Genomic DNA, 22,331 nt, shown 5'->3' on the forward strand with positions numbered 1-22,331 from the left:
TAAATATGCTCCCTCTAATTCTCTCTCTCTCTCTTTTTCTCTGATTCTTTCTCTTTTTCTCTCTCATTCTCTCTTCTGTCGGAAGACCTGAGCCATAGGACCATGGCTCAGGACTACCTGGCCTGATGACTCCTTTTAGTCCCAAGTCCACCTGGTCATGCTGCTGATCCAGTTTCAACTATTCTGCCTGTAGCTATGAAACCCTGACCTGTTCACTGGACGAGCCACCTTGTTCCGGACCTGCTGTTTTGGACTCTCTCTCTACCACACCTGATGTTGCTAAGTCTGAAGACCTGTTGCCCTCTACAACCACTGTGATTATTATTATCTCACCCTGCTGGTCATCTATGAACGTTTGAACATCTTGGCCATGTTCTGTTATAATCTCCACCCGGCACAGCCAGAAGAGGACTGTCCACCCCTCATAGCCTGGTTCCTGTCTAAGTTTCTTCCTAGGTTCTGGCCTTTCTAGGGAGTTTTTCCTAGCCACCGTGCTTCTACATCTTCACTGCATGCTGGTTGGGGGTTTAGGCTGGGTTTCTGTACAGCACTTTGTGACATGGGCTTATGTAAAAAGGGTTTCATAAATACATTTGATTGATTGCTTTAAAGTTAAGTTAAATAAAGGTCAAATGAAATTAAAAATACCGAAAAATATTTAAAAGAAATGTGGAATACCTTATCATTATAATGTTTTTATTTACAGACCCACATTCACAGTATATTATATAACAATTGCAAATGATGACTTTGACCCTTCAGAAAATAATTTTCAAAAACAGACACACTAACTTTGAGCACATTACAAACTCGCATGCTTCAAAGGAAAGAAAGCATATATCCAGAATAATAAAATGTCTAGAATAAAAAGAAAGCGTCTCATATCCAGAATAACATAAAGTAAGCGTCTCATATCCAGAATAACATAAATCCTACAATAACTCCTATACAGTACCATAAGGTCCTCAATGTGCTCCGTTCAATGGTGCCAGGAAAGAAACAGCAACATCAGAGCAGCAGTGTGATGGACGTTTTAAACCAGTAGGCTGTAGGCCTGGCCATTTACACTAAAATACTAAACTACTGTATAAAACAAGTATTCAATCTGTAGAATCAGTTCTAGAAAGCATACACAGAGGATTTGGCTGTTGTGGTTCATCTTTTATCCTTTTCAGCAGATTTTTCACAAATTGCTTTACAGTACAAAGTTTGATATACATCTGTGTTGAACTGCCAATAGTAAACACGTTTTGTTTCAATCAAATTTATATCTGGCAGTTTTTCAACGCACAATCAAATATTCTGTGAGGCATTTATTATTAACACACAGGGAAACATACTGCAGTTAAGAGGCAATGTCATGTTCTTTTTTGTCCCGTTTTGACATTCTTCGAACAGTAAAAATATACAAGTATTTATACATCTCTGAGAGTACATCTGAAATATCACATTTGACAGATTTGAGAACTAGAAACACAAGCAGAGAGATCCAAAGCTCATGTATATACTTGCATGCAATAAACAGTGATATTAACACTGGAGAGTGACGAAATAGATAAAACAAAGTCTCTAAAATGAATTGTCATTTTTAAATCCACAACAAATCCTTATCAGAAGAACACACTGTTTAGTATAAAAACACCAATCTAACTTATTGCAGAAAATCCTGGGGCAGTGTTAGTGGTCTTTTTAAATTGCTTCTTACCCTGAAGTAGGCAGAATACTGTAGTTTACACTGTCCGCTGCAAGTAAGTTCAACTGCTCTAACAAGCGAGAGGGGGTTTGTATTGACAACAATAAAAAGTGAGGAAGATATATGGTATATACCCTCAGTCCTCATTGGAAGAACCTAAAGAAGTGCTATGATGCTCTCCTACGTACAGTATTATGTTCTATTATGTACATATTTATATTACTATTACTATTACTATTACTATTACTATTACTATTACTATTACTATTACTCGTTATTTCTGACTGGACTTTTAATGTTATTATTAAATATCAATATACTGCATTGTTGAGGGAGCATTGTTGAGGGAGCATTGTTGAGGGAGCATTGTTGAGGGAGCATTGTTGAGGGAGCATTGTTGAGGGAGCATTGTTGAGGGAGCATTGTTGAGGGAGCATTGTTGAGGGAGCATTGTTGAGGGAGCATTGTTGAGGGAGCATTGTTGATGGAGCATTGTTGAATAAAAACATTTAAGTGTAAGGAAAACTGTAGGTGCCGATTACTGCGAGCGCTTTAGAGCCGAGGGAAGATGTTTAGGGGGGTGGGGGGTGTGGCTGAGGATAATTTTTATTGAGGGGAGGGGGATTTCTCTGCTCTGCAAACAGGAGTAATAAAGGCCTAGTTCACACATTTTGTGGGGATTATAAAAAATCTGCACACTCAGTATCCCTACTTCCCTCGGCTATATTTTACAGATTGAATCCTACTCATAGATCCATTTGTACTAATTGTGACTCTGCCAAGTACTGTAGTATGACAAGAACCAAGAAGGTCAGAGAAGAACGAGCGGAGAGACAGCATAACAAGGCTAAAATGTTCCTGACACACACAGCATATACAATACATACATGAGAGCGTGACATAGTGTGAGCCTAATGTGATTTGCTTGTGACGGATATGAGAGGAGACATAAACTGATTTCAAGTAAAGAGATGAGATGTGGCGTGCGGGCGGGCGGGCGGGCTCGTGGTTCCTCAGGCCGGTCGGTGGGAGTCCCTCTGTGTCCCCATGAAGCTGGCTGGTAACCCACCGGAGTCACTCAGACAGACGTCTCACTCAAACCCTCCTGCTCTAGAGCTCAGCTGGGGTCAGAGGGGAAGACGAGAGATTGCCTGACCTCATTCAACAACAAATAGTAGGGAATAAGAGAAAACTGACCCTTATTACAGAAGCCTATGACTGTACAGCTACAGAATCTCTGGCATTGAGTACAAGCAGGCCTCCGTGAAATAGCTACATCTCCCACTAGATGGCAGGCCTATATTAAATAGCTACATCTCCCACCAGATAGCAGGCCTATTTTAAATAGCTACATCTCCCACCAGATAGCAGGCCTATATTAAATAGCTACATCTCCCACCAGATAGCAGGCCTATATTAAATAGCTACATCTCCCACCAGATAGCAGGCCTATTTTAAATAGCTACATCTCCCACCAGATAGCAGGCCTATATTAAATAGCTACATCTCCCACCAGATAGCAGGCCTATTTTAAATAGCTACATCTCCCACCAGATAGCAGGCCTATATTAAATAGCTACATCTCCCACCAGATAGCAGGCCTATATTAAATAGCTACATCTCCCACCAGATAGCAGGCCTATATTAAATAGCTACATCTCCCACCAGATGTTTGAGTTGGTGTTTATTTTATTTTTACAGGGACAGTGCACATTAATCAACGTTTCAGTAAAAGTGCCGGTTTTAGCCAGACGGATAATTTTAAACCGGAGTCCCTGGGCAGGTTATAATGTCAGGCCTTTATTAAATAGCTACATCTCCCACTAGATGTCAGGCCAATATTAAATAGATACATCTCCCACCAGCTGAGTGTTTCCAGTATAGAGAGTAGAGGAGAGGTGAGGAGACACTCACCACACTGGCTTACTTGGTGATGGCGGAGGGTGATCCAGAGCGGTGGAAGTGGACTATCTGCCACTTGCCGTCACGGCGGTGCCAGATGCGTGTCTCCTCAGACTGGGCGGTGCGGGGCATGCCGTTGGTGTCGATGTACTGGGTGATGCGGATATAGGCGATGCAGGCAGCTTCCTCCCCGATAAGGTGGATGTGGGGGTTCAGGATGGTGGTGTGGACAGGCTTACTGTTCTTAGACCACACTGGGGGAGGAGTAACATGCACACAAGACAACAGTCAGTCAATGAATAAGTCATTCTATGACTGAAGGAGTTATCACACTGGTTTATGACTAGGTATGCCATAGTCTCTCTCACTGATGATGATGCTGTTCCTTTACCAATGCTTTACAGAATTAATATTTGAGAGGGTTAATTAATTTCACTCTCGTTATGTTTCTCTCCATTTCTCTCTTCTTTAATTTCTCTCTTCCTCTCTTTCTCTCTTCCTTGCTCTGTCATTTTCCCAATCAGTCCAATCAGGCCCATTGGAGCTGTTTCCTCTCGCTGGGAGAACAGTGGCTGATAAGAGAGGATTAGAGTGGAGCAGGTTCATCCATTACTCATCACAATGAGCCAAAAGCATTCAGTCTGCAGCCACTGTAGGAGCTAATGAACACTACATTCACTTACAGATAATGGCCCCAAGGTTCTGTTCTCCACAACTTCCTGTAATCCTAACCACATCTCATGAAATAGAAATTACATTTTGTCACCTATTATGGAAATCATAAGCTAGAGCTTAGGAGCACATATAAAGGACTATTAAAGCATATTCCAAAAAATATATTATAAACTGGGTGGTTCAAGCCCTGAATGCTGATTGGCTGACAGCTGTGGTATATCAGACCGTATACCACAGGTATGACAAAACATTTATTTTTACTGTCTTACTTACATTGGAAACCAGTTTATAATAGCAATATGGCATCTCTGGGGGGTTTGTGGTATATGCCCAATATACCACGGCTAAGGGCTGTATCCAGGAAGAACAGCCCTTAGCCGTGGTATGTTGTCCACATACCACACCCCATCATGCCTTATTGCTTAATTGTACTATAGTGTGTATAATATGTATACTCCCCCTTCACTGGGAGTGTAAATGAGTTGTTAGTGCTGTATAGCAAGAGTTTTGCAGCCCTCCTGTCTGTGTACAGCTCTGGGATTTGATGATATATCCCAAACAATTCAACACAGGTTTCCTGTAGCTTGAAACTGTCTGTGTATAATGTAAAATTTGAATTTTGAAATTGATATAGTAGGAGTGAGGGAGGGAGGAAGGCAAGGAGAGAGCAATGCAACTTACAGTTCTCAAAGTAGAAGCGATGGAAGTCCAGGCCTTCCACCAGATTACCAAGAGCTTCTGGCTCAAATGCTGTCACACTGGGGTCACACATCTTACTATAGGGGTGAGAGAGAGAGAGAGAGAGAGAAGCAGACAGATATGAGTCAGGGATGGAGACAGTGAGACAACAGGAGAGAAAAAGAGCATGGGTTGAAGAGGCTGACCCTCCATGCAGTATTACTGCTCTTTGCAATGCTTCAGTGAAGCGACGAGGCTGAACCTCCATGGAGTGTTACTGCTCTTTGGAATGCTTCAGTGAAGCGACGAGGCTGAACCTCCATGGAGTGTTACTGCTCTTTGGAATGCTTCAGTGAAGCGACGAGGCTGACCCTCCATGCAGTATTACTGCTCTTTGGAATGCTTCAGTGAAGCGACGAGGCTGACCCTCCATGCAGTATTACTGCTCTTTGGAATGCTTCAGTGAAGCGACGAGGCTGAACCTCCATGGAGTGTTACTGCTCTTTGGAATGCTTCAGTGAAGCGACGAGGCTGAACCTCCATGGAGTGTTACTGCTCTTTGGAATGCTTCAGTGAAGCGACGAGGCTGACCCTCCATGCAGTATTACTGCTCTTTGCAATGCTTCAGTGAAGAGACGAGGCTGACCCTCCATGGAGTGTTACTGCTCTTTGGAATGCTTCAGTGAAGCGACGAGGCTGACCCTCCATGCATTATTACTGCTCTTTGGAATGCTTCAGTGAAGCGACGAGGCTGACCCTCCATGCAGTATTACTGCTCACGTAGTATTTTGGCACATGTGACTCGAGACAGTGGAACAATGGCAGTGTTTCGTGTGTCCATGGCAGATCGCTGAATGGTTGTTAAAGGGTGGAGCGTGCAGGGAGCAGATTCTTTCCAGGCCTTTGTAATTGGCAGACAGCGTTATCATGACTGTGGAACTATAACAACCACAGCAAAAACGATCCCTCCTGCCCTGGATGGGAATTTTACTCCCTTGGATTTGAACAGATGCTCCAAGATGTGACAGACAAGTGACGGACAGGCTGGGGTGTTACTCCCCTCAGGATGCTAAGTCTGGAGGCAAACTGCTGCTGAATAGGACTATATCTGTCACGGTGTAGTGGGCTTGTGGGAGGGTCACACTACTCAAACACTTCAGATAGGCTATTGGGATATAGACATTTACTGTTTACTCAGAGCTGCATCAGCTAGAGTTGAATGAAATACAATGGCCTTGTTATTCATATGGTTCACACAGAGGGATCTATTTTAACAAACGTAATTTATGGTAAATCTAAGCGCTGGAGGTAGTGCTATAGGTCCAGGGGTGTGTCCGAAATATTTTTGCTATTTTCACAGCCGTTATTATGAGTGCAATAGCTGGCGGTGCCGTGAAAGTGCTGGGTTTTGATGAATAAACAAGTTGTACGTGTGACGAGGGCTTGGCCACTCACTGGCCATTCAAGGCATTCCATGGATGTGCTTGTCTCCAGCTCTGTAGGTTATTGACGATCTTTGCGTTGTCATCAACTCCAATTCGGCTGGGGGCACGGAATGTTCTAGTCCTAGTCCATTGTGGATTGATTCTACAGTTTATTTAATAGCATAGGCTACAGTAACGAGTAATAGTAACACACACAAAAATATCCAGTGTTGCTCAATATGTTTGGAGTGTTGATTGTCAACATTGTTGTAATTGGCATCAATGAGTATAGGCCCTTTACATGTCGCACTTCACCTCAAATAAAAAATACTAGGCTCCCATAAATGTGTGAGGTAGGTTCTCAATAAGATAGATATTTTCTCAGCCTTGATATGGCCTTATAGGACTGAACATTTTGAATAGCTAACACTTGTTTTTTTAAACACCCATCTAGTTGCTTCAACTAATTATTATTAAGTAATTGGTTCCACAGACTTTTTGTTTGTTTACTCAACTTTTGTTACCTGAACTTAAGATTTTTAGTTGATCCAAACTTAACTCCAACATGAGAAAACATACTGTATATTAAAAATGATGCGTTTGCTCAATTTGTCTCATATGTTATGTGGAACTAGTTACACACACAGAGTGCTTTTAACATTGTGTTTTCAATGTACATATTTGACACATTTTGACTATATAGTGCATGATCTTTTATATAGTCATTATTATTCAACATGTCTTCAACTGTGAGTGAACAGTAAGTGAACAGTGAGTGAACAGTGAGTGAACAGTGAGTGAACAGTGAGTGAACAGTGAGTGAATGGGTGCAGTATGTGGTCTGTTTACTTACGTGTAGCTCTCAAAGTCTCCATTGCTGATGGCTTCTATGAGCTGCTCTGTTACCTTGATGATCTCCTGTTTCCTCACTGTGAAACATAGACACACCGCTCTGACACACAACACCGACACATAGTTCTGACACACCGTTCTGACACAGCTCTGACACACCGTTCTGACACACTGCACTGCCACACCGTTCTGACACACAGCTCTGACACATCGTTCTGACACACAGCACTGCCACATCGTTCTGACACACAGCACTGCCACACCGTTCTGACACACTGCACTGCCACACCGTTCTGACACACAGCTTTGACACATCGTTCTGACACACAGCACTGCCACACCGTTCTGACACACTGCACTGCCACACCGTTCTGACACACAGCACTGCTACACCGTTCTGACACACAACACCGACACACCATTCTGAAACCGTTCTGACACACAACACCGACACACCGTTCTGACACACAACACCGACACACCGTTCTGACACACAGCTCTGACAAACCGTTTTGACACACAGCTCTGCCACACCGTTCTGACACACCGTTCTGGCACACAGCTCTGACACCATTCTGGCACACAGCTCTGACACCATTCTGACACACAGCTCTGACACACCGTTCTGACACCATTCTGACACACCGTTCTGGCACGCAGCTCTATACTGAGAACTGCTGACAACAAGCCCATGATGAATAGGACTGTAGGACTGTAGGACTAGGACTGTAGGACTGTAGGACTGTAGGACTGTAGGACTGCAGGACTAGGACTGTAGGACTGTAGGACTGTAGGATTGGACTGTAGGACTGTAGGACTGTAGGACTAGGACTGTAGGACTAGGACTGTAGGACTGTAGGACTGCAGTATTCCTGGCACTGGAATAAATAAATGAGTTGTTCCTGCTGTATAGCAACAGTTTATATTTAGCTTTGTAGACCTTTTGTACAGACCTGGGATGTGTGCATGTGTGTGTGTTGTCTGTTTGTGTGTGTGTGTGTCTGCCTGCTGCCTCTCAGTGCTTTGTTGAGTGTGAGGGGGCTGTTCTCTGCCCACGCTGAGAGATGCACTGTGCCAGCAGAGAGAGCTTCACTCCCACCAGCTCTGGGTTGCAGCTCAGAGTTGGGAAAGCAAGGTCGTGCCTTGCATATGGTGAAGAGGGGACGCTCACAGAGGGTTACATCCTCAGAGTTTGTCCTCCTAACTCCCTCTTTCTCTTCAGTAAGTACAGAACTGAGAGAATTCGAACTACCTAGAAATCAGTAGAATGCAGATGATATTTGACATACAGTGGCTATTAGAGACTATGCCAGTGATTGACTGTCAAAGCTAACAAATTATCTAGTACACATGTTTATATCCCTGGTCATGCACTTTAGGAAGTCTTTCATATCTCTCTCTCTCTCTCTCTCTCTCTCTCTCTCTCTCTCTCTCTCTCTCTCTCTCTCTCTCTCTCTCTCTCTCTCTCTCTCTCTCTCTCTCTCGCTCTCTCTCGCTCTGTCTCTCTCCCTCTCTCTCTCTCTCTCTCTCTCTCTCTCTTTCGGTGCATGCTGGGAGTTTTTTGGAGTTTGAGTGTTTGGTGTGGAAAGCTCTATCCTAACTAACTTTCTTGATTCTTTTATTTACATGTTATTTTCTATGGTGGAGGGTTAATTAAATATTTGTTTTAGCGGTATCCAAAGTTTTTTTTTTTCAAAGTTAGGGTGGAAGAGGACAGAGTAACTTTCCTGGGGGTTGGAAGGTGTAGTGTGCGCAATGGCTTCTCAGCCTAGCGCGGAGGAGACGCTGTCGATACAGCATGGATTCAGGTGTGTTCCTGAGAACGGAGTTAAGGTGGAGGAGGTTCTGCTCGCGGTCGGTGAACAGGTAGGAGCTGAGTTTATACATTCTGCTTCTAGAATGAACAAAGCTGTGGTTGTGTTCATGAAAAGGGCTAATTTGGTCGGTAGGCTAATTGCTAGCGGAATATTTGTAAGGGATGTGTTGGTGTCAATTTCACCTCTCTCTACCCCTTCAACAAGAGTTGTAGTGGCAAATTTGCCTCCGTTTATTACGGATGATCAAATTAGGAAAGAGCTGAGTCGTTTTGGTAAGTTTGCTAGCGGTTTCCGTGTACTGTCAGCAGGTTTTCAGGCAGATGCCGTTAAGCATGTTGTTTCGTTCAGGAGGCAAGTGTTTATGTTTCTGAACAATAATGAGCAACAGCTAAATGTGCATTTTAAAGTGAGGCATGGGGAGGGGCTCTATGCCGGTTTTGCCAGCACAGATAGTCTACGGTGTTTTGAATGTGGGGATTTGGGGCACAAGAGTTTTGCGTGCCCACATAAAGGCCATAGACAAGGTGAGGGTACAACGGCAGGTGGGGGAAATCGAGGTCAAAATGCAGGGGGTAAGGAGATGCAGATAGCAGAGGCTGGGCCTAGTCAGTCTAGAGATGGTGGTGTAGATGAGGCTGGGCCTAGTCAGGCTAGAGATGGTAGGGTAGTGGAGGCTGGGTCTAGTCAGGCTAGAGATGGTGGAGAAGCAGAGGCTGGGTCTAGTCAGGCTAGAGATGGTAGGGTAGTGGAGGCTGGGTCTAGTCAGGCTAGAGATGGTGGAGAAGCAGAGGCTGGGTCTAGTCAGGCTAGAGATGGTGGGGTAGCTGAGGCTGGGCCTAGACATGCTATGGAGGGTGGTGCAGATGATGCTGGGCCGAGTCATGCTATGGAGGGTGGTGCAGATAATGCTGGGCCGAGTCATGCTATGGAGGGTGGTGTAGCTGAGGCTGGCCCTAGTCATGCTATGGAGGGTGGTGTAGCTGAGGCTGGCCCTAGTCATGCTATGGAGGGTGGTGCAGATGATACTGCGTCTAGTCAGGTAATTCTAGTGGATGAGGAGAGTATAGTGGGGAAGTGTAAGAGATTAGGGGGGGAGGAGGAGGGTGTCAAGAGGAAAAAGAAAAAGGGTGTGGACAAAGGCACCATGGAAATGTTGCCTGTTGCTGTGGGTGAGGCCCTAACCAGAGAGAAAGGGCAGGTGGTCAGGGTGGGAGATAGAGAAGAGGAGGAAAGTGAGTCTGAGGAAGAGGATGAGGAGTTATTTTTTTCAGACTCCTCTTCAATTGGCCCGGAGCTGACATCCAGTCAACCCGAGGGGTCTAAGTACACGTTGAGAGAACTGACAAGGTTCCTGAATGAGACTAAGGGGAAAAAAGTTAATCTTGAGGCTTTTTTTCCTGATCCTAGGAAGTTTGTAAGATCAGTACAACATGCTATGAGAAATGAGGGGCATGGTGTCCTCTCACCCAGGAAACGGTTTAGGTTGAGGAAGTGGGTCACAACAGTGCGTAAAGGTTTACCTTCAGACACTGTTTAGATGTTTAATTTCTTACTGACACTGGGGCTTTTTGAGCTTTGCTATTGGTCTATTTCTCTGCTGGCTTTTCTCCCACTTCTTATGGAGACTCTTCGGGTAGGCTCGCTCAATATAAATGGCGCCAGAGATGCGGGAAAGAGGAGTGTGTTGGGTGAATATGTAAAACAAAAAAAAGTACAGGTGTTGTTTCTGCAGGAGACGCATAGTGATGTGGTGAATGAAGTTGATTGGGGGCTCTGGTGGAAAGGGGCAAGTGTGTTGAGCCATGGGACAAATCTTAGTGCAGGGGTGGCAGTCCTTTTTGCACCTGGTCTGGCTGTAAAAATTTGCTCCTCAAAGGAGGTGTGTAGGGGTAGGTTGCTTGTTGTTAAAGCAGAAATTAACAACATGTGTTTTGTCTTTATAAATGTGTATGCGCCTAACACAGGGAGAGAAAGAGGGGTTCTATTTGGGAGTCTTAGACAGGAACTCTCACAAGTAGCGCCTGAGGAGACGCTGGTGATCGGAGGTGACTGGAACTGTACAATGGATTTTACAAAAGACAGAAATGGGGAAGAGCCTCATTCAGTGTCAGTGGGAGTGTTAAGGGATATCTTTAATCAGTTTGACCTAGTGGATGTTTGGAGAACTAAACATCCAAACACAAGACAGTATACGTGGGTGAAGGTTTTTGGGGCTAGGGTGAGTGCAGCTCGACTTGATCGCTTTTACATGTCCAGGAATCAGAGCAATAGGCTGCTGGGTGCTACCATTCTCCCAGTGGGGTTTTCGGATCACCACATAACCATGGCTCGGCTGTCTATTTCACCAGGGCCCCGGCAGGCATCTTATTGGAAGTTCAATGTAAAGCTCTTACAAGATGCCACTTTTTGCTCAGGTTTCCAGACTTTTTGGGAAAGATGGGGGCAGCGAAGAGAGGAGTATGAGTCTCTGAGTCAATGGTGGGATGTGGGGAAAGTGCAAATTCGGCTTTTCTGTCAACAGTATACTGCTCTCTCATCCTCAGAGGCTAGGAGAGTATTGGGGGAACTAGAGCGGTGTATTAGTGAGATGGAGGTAGAGATGGTGGGGCAAGGCAATGTAGGCCTCCAGGCTAACTTAGCCGAATTACGTAGGGACCTGGGCAGTTTTTTCCAGGTTAAAGCAAAGGGAGCACTTGTAAGAGCTAGGTTCTCCATGCTCAAGGAGATGGATGCTCCCAGCTCCTTCTTCTTTGGTTTGGAAAGACAGAGCAGTGAATCCAAGGGTATGCATTGTCTATGGCTGTCTGATGGGCGGGTGACCTCTGTGGTGGGGGAGATGCGGGAGCGGACTGTGGAGTTTTATACTGAATTGTATAGGGCAGAAATGTGTGATCCTATGTGTGCTCAGGTCTTGTTCGCAGGACTCCCTAAGCTCTCTCGGGCACAGAGGGATGAAATGGACATTCCTCTGTTGTCACATGAACTGGCAGAGGCAGTAACCCAGATGTCCCCCGGTCGTGCACCTGGGGTCGATGGACTTCCAGTGGAATTTTACAAAAAATTCTGGGGAACAATTGGACAGGATTTATTTTGCGTGTTGCGTGAATGCGTCAGGGTAGGAGAGTTGCCGATGAGCTGCCGTCGGGCGGCTCTGACTCTCCTGCCCAAAAAAGGGGACTTGTGTGAACTTAAGAACTGGAGGCCTGTGGCATTACTCTGTGCGGACTACAAGATTTTTGCCAAGGTCCTCTCTAACAGACTGAAGTCCCATCTGGACTCTATAATACACAAGGACCAGACATATTGTGTACCGGGACGCTCAATCACGGACAACTTGTTCTTGATTAGGGACATGTTGGATTTGTCGAGAGGTTCTAATGTGAACTTTGGACTGGTCTCTTTAGATCAAGAGAAGGCTTTTGATAGAGTGGATCATGAGTATCTGTTTAATGTGATGTCTGTGTTTGGGTTTGGGAAGAGTTTTGTGACCTGTGTGAAGCTGTTGTATGCTGGGGCGTCATGTATGGTTAAGGTGGGAGGGGGGCTCAGTAGGCCAGTCTGGGTGAGACGGGGTATTAGATAAGGATGCCCTCTATCTGGGCAGCTGTACACACTAGCCATTGAGCCTTTTTTAGGACTGCTACGCAGGAGACTGCGGGGAGTGTGCTGGATAGGCATGGATGTGGTGACAGGAATAGCAGTCTCAGCATATGCAGATGATGTTTCTGTGATGGTCAGGGATGGGCAAGATATGCAGGAACTAGAGACCAGTCTGAAGGTGTACGAGGGAGCTTCATCAGCTAAGGTAAACTGGGGCAAGAGCAAAGCTCTGTTATGTGGTGCATGGGGGGATAGGGCTCCTCCTCTGCTTCCAGGGGGTTTGCAGTGGGGTTGTGAAGGGCTTAAAGTGTTGGGGGTGTACCTGGGCTCGGAGAGGTGGGTCAGCAAGAACTGGGAGGGGCTGTCACAGGCAGTGGTGTCAAGACTGGCCAGGTGGAGGTGGCTCCTGTCCCAAGTGTCATATAGAGGGAGGGTGCTGATAATCAACAACCTGGTGGCATCTTCCTTGTGGCATAAACTGGCTGTCCTCAACCCCCCCGCCGGTCTGCTTGCAGACCTGCAACGCAAGCTGGTGGACTTATTTTGGTCGGGACATCACTGGCTGAAGGCAGCAGTTTTGTACATGACCGTCCACGAAGGAGGACAGGGCTTGGTGGAACTGGAGAGCAGGATGGCTGCTTTCCGACTAAAGGCGGTGCAGAGACTGCTGTACCACACTGATGTTGGCTGGAGGGAACCAGCATGCGCGCTGCTGAGGAGAGCTGGCGGATTAGGGTTGGACCGGCAGCTGTTCCTCATGAAGCTGGAGAGGCTGAGTACAGCAGGTCTCTCAGAGTTTTACTCTGCGGTGCTGAGGGCCTGGCAGCTGCTAAGGCCCACACGAGAAGGGGGTGTGGAGCCTGGGCAGTGGGTGTGGGAGGAGCCTATCTTCCACAACCCAGCCATCCCTTTGAGATCGGTTCAGTCGGCCACCCTGCAGAGGCAACTGATGGCAGGAGGTTTACAAAGGCTGGGTGACCTGAGACTGCTGGGAGAGGAGGGGTGGAAAACCCCGGAGGTCTTGGCGCAACAAACAGGAATGCTGCTGGAAAGATTCCTGGAGGAGGTCCAGGAGGCACTGTCTGAGCCGGTAAGGGGGGTGTTTGAGAGGCCAAAGGGAGAGGGGCCACCAATGTTCCCGCCACTGCAGGTGACGGCAGAGACTGGAGACTGGCAAGGGGGTCTGGAGGACTTGTTAGATTTTAACACTCCGAGCCTGGGGGAGTTTGAGGGGGTGGGAGGTAAAGCCCTCTACAACCTCTGCGTTAAGGTTAGGAGCATTAGAAGCCTAACAGGAGTGAAGGCACATCAGTGGCAGGGGGTATGTGGGGCGGAGAGTATGGTGGGTTTTCGATGGAGGGCGCTCTACAAACCCCCAGTACCAAAGAGGTCAGGGGACCTCCAGTGGAGGGTTCTTCATGGAGCCCTGGCCACTAACAGCTGGTTGGCACGGGTTGATCCGGGAATTGGGCAGGGGTGTCCTTTCTGTCAAATGAAAGAAACTGTAATTCATGTGTTTTCTGTGTGCACCAGGTTAATGCCATTAATGTCTCTGTTGGAATGTCTGTGTGACAGGTTGGGGGTGGTTTTTGCTGTTGGGATGTTTATAATGGGATACAGGTATTCGAGTAAGGAGAAAGAAAAATGTGTTTTGTTGAATTTTCTGTTTGCTCAGGCAAAGTTAGCTATTTGGCTAACAAGGAGGAACAGGGTTAAAGGTGGGGGTATAACAGACCCTTTACTACTGTTTAATGGGATGGTCTCTGCGCGCCTAAGGGTTGAGTTTGAGTTCTATAAAATGATCAAATGTGTGGAGATGTTTGAGGAGATATGGTGTGTTGGGGGGGCTGTCTGTATTGCTGGGGAAGATGTTTTGGATATACGGTTGTAGGAGAGGGTTTTTGGGTATGGTGATTTGTATCATGTGGTAGAGGATATATTTTTATTTTTTATTTTAGGGGAGGGGGGGGGGGTGAGTTTTAAATGAATTGAGAATGTTTCAATAAAGTCAAAGTCTCTCTCTCTCTCTCTCTCTCTCTCTCTCTCTCTCTCTCTCTCTCTCTCTCTCTCTCTCTCTCTCTCTCTCTCTCTCTCTCTCTCTCTCTCTCTCTCTCTCTCTCTCTCTCTCTCTCTCTCTCTCTCTCTCTCTCTCTCTCTCTCTCTCTCTCTCTCTCTCTCTCTCTCTCTCTCTCTCTCTCTCTCTCTCTCTCTCTCTCTCTCTCTCTCTCTCTCTCTCTCTCTCTCTCTCTCTCTCTCTCTCTTCCTTCAACCCCCCTCCCAACACCTTCAACCACTGCAGAGATCATTGTTGTATCTGTCGTCTCGCCCACTCTCCACCTACACAGTTTCTCTGCATCGCCCACTCTCCACCTACACAGTTTCTCTGCATCGCCCAGTCTCCACCTACACAGTGTCTCTGCATCGCCCACTCTCCACCTGCACAGTGTCTCTGCATCGCCCACTCTCCACCTACACAGTTTCTCTGCATCGTCCACTCTCCACCTACACAGTGTCTCTGCATCGCCCACTCTCCACCTACACAGTTTCTCTGCATCGCCCACTCTCCACCTACACAGTTTTTCTGCATCGCCCACTCTCCACCTACACAGTGTCTCTGCATCGCCCACTCTCCACCTACACAGTTTTTCTGCATCGCCCACTCTCCACCTACACAGTGTCTCTGCATCGCCCACTCTCCACCTACACAGTTTCTCTGCATCGCCCACTCTCCACCTACACAGTGTCTCTGCATCGCCCGCTCTCCACCTACACAGTTTCTCTGCATCGCCCACTCCCCACCTACACAGTTTCTCTGAATCGCCCACTCTCCACCTACACAGTGTCTCTGCATCGCCCACTCTCCACCTACACAGTGTCTCTGCATCGCCCACTCTCCACCTACACAGTTTCTCTGCATCACTCTAATTGCAGCTCTGCCAGATGCATCTCCCTCCTGTCTGGCGAAATCACAATGACATTTTCTCGAACCACTCTTGTAGGAGGAGATAAAGTGTTTCCTAAAGATTCCTAAAGATCAATGAGCTGCTGTAGTCAAAGAGGAGCATTACACCTCACAGCAGGCCCGTCTCTTAGTAAGAGGTGTAAGGTTTACTGACAGAGAAAAGACAGGCTTTCTATCTATTTATTCCCATTCCATAGAACACTGATGCTCAGACTGGCATAAGCAACAGCAATGCAACTCCACCACCAGCCGTTATAGAACTGACTTACTCAGTCAAGCTATTAAATAGAATTCCATACAGTAGCTATTTGCATTGCTTCATTAACTGAAATGTTTTCACAGTAGCCAATCGTCATGGTAGACCCTTCTCGAAAAACACAAGGCAGAGATTGTCAATCTGTTCTCCCCCTCTGTTCGGTTGTCAGTCATGTAAATGGACTGTAACTGAAGTAAGAGTGAACCTATCCACAGCAGTGTTGTGCTGGTTTTAGGGTTATTTTTAGCATTATCGAGTATCACTTCCTGAGCCAGAGAAAGCCACTTCTCAACAGCTTAATATGTGAGTGTGTGCAACATATATGACCCCTGTAGGATATCTGTTTAGTTTAGCAGAGCTCTATTCCCCCTGCCAGCTGTCGCCCTGTCCTATTAACATGTCCAGACTGCTAGTGGTGAGGCGATGAGAGGTGAGAGGAGGGGAGAACCTTACCTCTGGTGTCTTCGTCCTCAATAGTGGTGTTGGTGCTTTCAGAGGATTCCTAGAAACGACACACAGACGGGTTTAGAGATTCACACTCAATCATAGAAAGTGGTATTCTCTCCACACCAGGAAGTGGAAGAGCCAGGTCAACACAACACACACCTCCAACAGACAGACAGCTGCCTTCCTGTCTGCACCTTTAAGAGAGAGAGAACGGGCTGTTTGGTTATTTCTGAGGTCTAGCTGGTTAGGAGTAGGGTGAGACATGGGAGGGAGGGAAACACCTAGAGAAGGAGAGATGTGTTACCCCCACAATTAACCCCCAAGAGCATAGCAAAAAGCATCGGGATTAGGCAACATTGGAGATGGGATGGTCACACACAAAAACAAAAAGAAAGTCCAGCTCCATTTTGAATGACAGCTTTATTCGCTTGTTCATTGGTTCGTTTGGATTTTTTAAAGCTATTATCACTTTCCCTGTTAGGTGGAAAGCCGAGAGGCGTGGCCGAGAGGCGTGGCCGAGAGGCGTGGTCAAGAGGGTGGGGAATATCACACTCACCATCAGCTGGACACCTCCATGCTGCGGAGGGAGGAGAGGGACACCTCCATGCTGCAGAGGGAGGAGAGGTACACCTCCATGCTGCGGAGGGAGGAGAGGGACACCTCCATGCTGCAGAGGGAGTAGAAAGACACCTCCATGCTGCAGAGGGAGGAGAGGTACACCTCCATGCTGCGGAGGGAGGAGAGGGACACCTCCATGCTGCAGAGGGAGTAGAAAGACACCTCCATGCTGCAGAGGGAGGACATGTATGTGGGTTTGAGGCTCAGGACGTGTGTGTGTGTGTGTGTGTTTGGGGTTCGTGTTGCCAACGCTGCCTTTGTCATCTCCCCAGGACACCTCTGTGAGCAGTCTGGTCGGCGAGCAGTGTGGCGGTTGTGGCGGTTGTGGCAGTGTGGCGGTTGTGGCGGTTGTGGCGGTGTGGCTGTTGTGGCTGTTGTGGCGGTTGTGACGGTTGTGGCGGTGTGGCCCTAGTGGCAGTTGTGGTAGTGTGAAGGTTCTGGCGGTTGTGGCGGTGTGACGGTTCTGGCGGTTGTGGTGGTGTGACTGTTGTGGCGGTTGTGGCGGTTGTGGCGGTGTGGCGGTTGTGGCGGTTGTGGCGGTTGTGGCGGTTGTGGCGGTGTGGCTGTTGTGGCGGTTGTGACGATTGTGGCGGTGTGGCCCTAGTGGCAGTTGTGGAGGTTGTGGTAGTGTGAAGGTTCTGGCGGTTGTGGCGGTGTGACGGTTGTGGCGGTTGTGGCGGTGTGGCCCTTGTTGTGGTGTGATGGTTGTGGTGGTGTGATGCTTGTGGTGGTTGTGGCGGTGTGGCGGCTGTGGCGGTATGACGGTTGTGGCGGTGTGGCGGTTGTGGCTGGTGTGGTGGTGTGACGGTTGTGGCGGTGTGATGGTTGTGGCGGTGTGACGGTTGTGGCGGTGTGACGGTTGTGGCGGTGTGGCCCTTGTGGTGGTGTGACGGTTGTGGCGGTGTGGCTCTTGTGGTGGTTGTGGTGGTTGTGGCGATTGTGGCGGTGTGACGGTTGTGACAGTTGTGGCGGTTGTGGTGGTTGTGGAGGTGTGGTAATTGTAGCAGTTGTGGTGTGTTGTGACGGTTGTGGCGGTGTGGCGGTTGTGGTGGTATGACAGTTGTGGAGGTCTGGCCCTTGTAGCGGTTGTGGCGGTGTGACCCTTGTGGCAGTGGTTGTGGTGGTGTGGCGATTGTGGTGGTGTGGCGGTTGTGGCGATGTGGCGGTGTAGCGGTGTGTAGTGTAGGAGACCTCTGGGCCTGGCTGGGCTGTGGTCAGGGAGGAATGTCTTTGATAAGGCAGAGCTAGCAGGGCTGTATGGTCAGCAGCATGCCCCACTAATCACTATATCAGACACCCTGGACTGGACCGGCTGCTCCTTAAGGCCCCAGCGGCAACTGGGGGAGTACCACCAGTGGAGCCTATCCCTGATACATGTATATAGTAACTCACACAGACTAACTTACAGAAACACACTTATAATAGTGGAACACTCACAAACAACACAAATAAACAGACAGACTCTCCTACTGGCTTTGATACAGATTAACTGTCAAAGCACTAATCCCATTAGATACAGTGCCTTGCGAAAGTATTCGGCCCCCTTGAACTTTGCGACCTTTTGCCACATTTCAGGCTTCAAACATAAAGATATAAAACTGTATTTTTTTGTGAAGAATCAACAACAAGTGGGACACAATCATGAAGTGGAATGACATTTATTGGATATTTCAAACTTTTTTAACAAATCAAAAACTGAAAAATTGGGCGTGCAAAATTATTCAGCCCCCTTAAGTTAATACTTTGTAGCGCCACCTTTTGCTGCGATTACAGCTGTAAGTCGCTTGGGGTATGTCTCTATCAGTTTTGCACATCGAGAGACTGACATTTTTTCCCATTCCTCCTTGCAAAACAGCTTGAGCTCAGTGAGGTTGGATGGAGAGCATTTGTGAACAGCAGTTTTCAGTTCTTTCCACAGATTCTCGATTGGATTCAGGTCTGGACTTTGACTTGGCCATTCTAACACCTGGATATGTTTATTTTTGAACCATTCCATTGTAGATTTTGCTTTATGTTTTGGATCATTGTCTTGTTGGAAGACAAATCTCCGTCCCAGTCTCAGGTCTTTTGCAGACTCCATCAGGTTTTCTTCCAGAATGGTCCTGTATTTGGCTCCATCCATCTTCCCATCAATTTTAACCATCTTCCCTGTCCCTGCTGAAGAAAAGCAGGCCCAAACCATGATGCTGCCACCACCATGTTTGACAGTGGGGATGGTGTGTTCAAGGTGATGAGCTGTGTTGCTTTTACGCCAAACATAACGTTTTGCATTGTTGCCAAAAAGTTCAATTTTGGTTTCATCTGACCAAAGCACCTTCTTCCACATGTTTGGTGTGTCTCCCAGGTGGCTTGTGGCAAACTTTAAACAACACTTTTTATGGATATCTTTAAGAAATGGCTTTCTTCTTGCCACTCTTCCATAAAGGCCAGATTTGTGCAATATAAGACTGATTGTTGTCCTATGGACAGAGTCTCCCACCTCAGCTGTAGATCTCTGCAGTTCATCCAGAGTGATCATGGGCCTCTTGGCTGCATCTCTGATCAGTCTTCTCCTTGTATGAGCTGAAAGTTTAGAGGGACGGCCAGGACTTGGTAGATTTGCAGTGGTCTGATACTCCTTCCATTTCAATATTATCGCTTGAACAGTGCTCCTTTGGATGTTTAAAGCTTGGGAAATCTTTTTGTATCCAAATCCGGCTTTAAACTTCTTCACAACAGTATCTCGGACCTGCCTGGTGTGTTCCTTGTTCTTCATGATGCTCTCTGCGCTTTTAACGGACCTCTGAGACTATCACAGCGCAGGTGCATTTATACGGAGACTTGATTACACACAGGTGGATTGTATTTATCATCATTAGTCATTTAGGTCAACATTGGATCATTCAGAGATCCTCACTGAACTTCTGGAGAGAGTTTGCTGCACTGAAAGTAAAGGGGCTGAATAATTTTGCACGCCCAATTTTTCAGTTTTTGATTTGTTAAAAAAGTTTGAAATATCCAATAAATGTTGTTCCACTTCATGATTGTGCACCACTTGTTGTTGATTCTTCACAAAAAAATACAGTTTTATATCTTTATGTTTGAAGCCTGAAATGTGGCAAAAGGTCGCAAAGTGCAAGGGGGCCGAATACTTTCGCAAGGCACTGTACATATCTCATAGTACTGTCCTGGGACTGGACTGGACTGGAGGACAAGTTTTAGGTGGGGCCAGCCGGTGTGTTCAGAGAGAATGGAGTAGACATTGAAACTCCCACAATCCCATTGACTACTTGGATCTGTGATGTTACCTTTTCAAAGAGCATGTTTGATTTATTCAGTTTTGCAGAGAAGGTGAAAATAGCTTTCAACTTTCACAAAATGTTGAATAACGGCCACATTTTTTAAATCATGTTTTATGGACAGCGGGTGTAATATACCCCAAAAGTCCTCCTCCAGGCCAGGCTTACTCCACGGTGAGAAGAGAACCCTGTGGAGCTGGAGCCCTACCTTCACACCATCAGTCTTCTTGTTGGCCTTGTTACCTCCTGCGCGGGACACAAAGAGAAACAGGATGATGAAAAAGGGCATTAACGCCCAAAAGACGAGGGCGAAGGGCATGGCCAGCAGTCTCAGTCAAATGAAAAGAGGAGGGCGAAGGGCATGGCCAACAGTCTCAGTCAAATGAAAAGAGGAGGGTAAAGGCCAACAGTCTCAGTCAAATGAAAAGAGGAGGGCAAAGGCCAACAGTCTCAGTCAAATGAAAAGAGGAGGGCAAAGGCCAACAGTCTCAGTCAAATGGAAAGAGGAGGGCGAAGGGCATGGCCAACAGTCTCAGTCAAATGAAAAGAGGAGGGTAAAGGCCAACAGTCTCAATCAAATGAAAAGAGGAGGGCAAAGGCCAACAGTCTCAGTCAAATGAAAAGAGGAGGGCAAAGGCCAACAGTCTCAGTCAAATGAAAAGAGGAGGGTGAAAGGCCAACAGTCTCAGTAAAATGAAAAGAGGAGGGCAAAGGCCAACAGTCTCAGTCAAATGAAAAGTGGAGGGCAAAGGCCAACAGTCTCAGTCAAATGAAAAGAGGCCAACAGTCTCAGTCAAATGAAAAGAGGAGGGCAAAGGCCAACAATCTCTGTCAAATGAAAAGAGGAGGGCAAAGGGCATGGCCAACAGTCTCAGTCAAATGAAAAGAGGAGGGCAAAGGCCAACAGTCTCAGTCAAATGAAAAGATGATGGCAAAGGCCAACAGTCTCAGTCAAATGAAAAGAGGAGGGCGAAGGCCAACAGTCTCAGTCAAATGAAAAGAGGAGGGCAAAGGCCAACAGTCTCAGTCAAATGAAAAGAGGAGGGCAAAGGCCAACAGTCTCAGTCAAATGAAAAGAGGAGGGCAAAGGCCAACAGTCTCAGTCAAATGAAAAGAGGAGGGCGAAGGCCAACAGTCTCAGTCAAATGAAAAGAGGAGGGCAAAGGGCAACAGTCTCAGTCAAATGAAAAGAGGAGGGCGAAGGCCAACAGTCTCAGTCAAATGAAAAGAGGAGGGCAAAGGCCAACAGTCTCAGTCAAATGAAAAGAGGAGGGCGAAGGCCAACAGTCTCAGTCCAATAAAAAGAGGAGGGCGAAAGGCCAACAGTCTCAGTCAAATGAAAAGAGGAGGGCGAAAGGCCAACAGTCTCAGTCCAATAAAAAGAGGAGGGTAAAGGCCAACACTCTCAGTCAAATGAAAAGAGGAGGGCAAAGGCCAACAGTCTCAGTCAAATGAAAAGAGGTAGAAGAACATTTTAGAAAACCTGATCCATAAGTCTCCTGGGAAACAAAATATCATATTCTATTCAAATCAAGCACTCATCCTGTTCTCCACTGATCGAAAACTCAATGAGACGGTCATATTGCCGAAGAGTCACTAGGAGTATCCAAACCCAGCGGCTTGTTGAAGATTCTCTCAGGTCATTCAACTGGTCAAACAAGAGTTTTTAGGGAAATTAAGCACCATAAAATAAGAAAAAATCAAATTCCCAATGGTTCGGTGGGTGAGAGAGGTTCAGACTGAGCTCTGCTACAGAGGCTGGCCGGTGGGTGAGAGAGGTCCAGACTGCTCTGCTACAGAGGCTGGCCGGTGGGTGAGAGAGGTCCAGACTGCTCTGCTACAGAGGCTGGCCGGTGGGTGAGAGAGGTCCAGACTGCTCTGCTACAGAGGCTGGCCGGTGGGTGAGAGAGGTCCAGACTGCTCTGCTACAGAGGCTGGCCGGTGGGTGAGAGAGGTCCAGACTGCTCTGCTACAGAGGCTGGCCGGTGGGTGAGAGAGGTCCAGACTGGGCTGTGCTACAGAGGCTGGCCGGTGGGTGAGAGAGGTCCAGACTGCTCTGCTACAGAGGCTGGCCGGTGGGTGAGAGAGGTCCAGACTGGGCTCTGCTACAGAGGCTGGCCGGTGGGTGA

The 22,331-nt window shown here is 47.1% G+C and overlaps 1 protein-coding gene across 8 annotated transcripts in view; it reads right to left on the reverse strand.

Annotated features, from left to right (window-relative positions):
• Positions 1-682: 682 nt before the first annotated feature.
• Positions 683-22,331, reverse strand: part of camk2a (calcium/calmodulin dependent protein kinase II alpha) — a 106,487-nt gene continuing 84,838 nt past the window's right edge. The window contains exons 13-18 of one of the 8 annotated variants that reach the window (XR_016493462.1): positions 20,411-20,448; positions 16,313-16,361; positions 7,226-7,301; positions 4,952-5,046; positions 3,621-4,167; positions 683-2,814 (exon numbers count right to left, since the gene is read on the reverse strand). Coding sequence is in view for 5 of the 8 variants with exons in the window: in XM_036967561.2 (XP_036823456.1) it covers positions 2,804-2,849; positions 3,621-3,849; positions 4,952-5,046; positions 7,226-7,301; positions 16,313-16,361; positions 20,411-20,448 (533 nt within the window). In the remaining 3 variants the exon portion in view is untranslated. Of the gene's footprint in view, positions 2,850-3,607; positions 4,168-4,951; positions 5,047-7,225; positions 7,302-16,312; positions 16,362-20,410; positions 20,449-22,331 lie in introns of all 8 variants that reach the window. The other 7 variants (XR_016493461.1, XR_016493460.1, XM_090227373.1 and 4 more) reach the window with 7 other exon arrangements.

This window comes from Oncorhynchus mykiss, chromosome 29 (genome assembly GCF_057628025.1).
Source record: "Oncorhynchus mykiss isolate SJ-2025 chromosome 29, ASM5762802v1, whole genome shotgun sequence".
Lineage (NCBI taxonomy): Eukaryota > Metazoa > Chordata > Actinopteri > Salmoniformes > Salmonidae > Oncorhynchus > Oncorhynchus mykiss.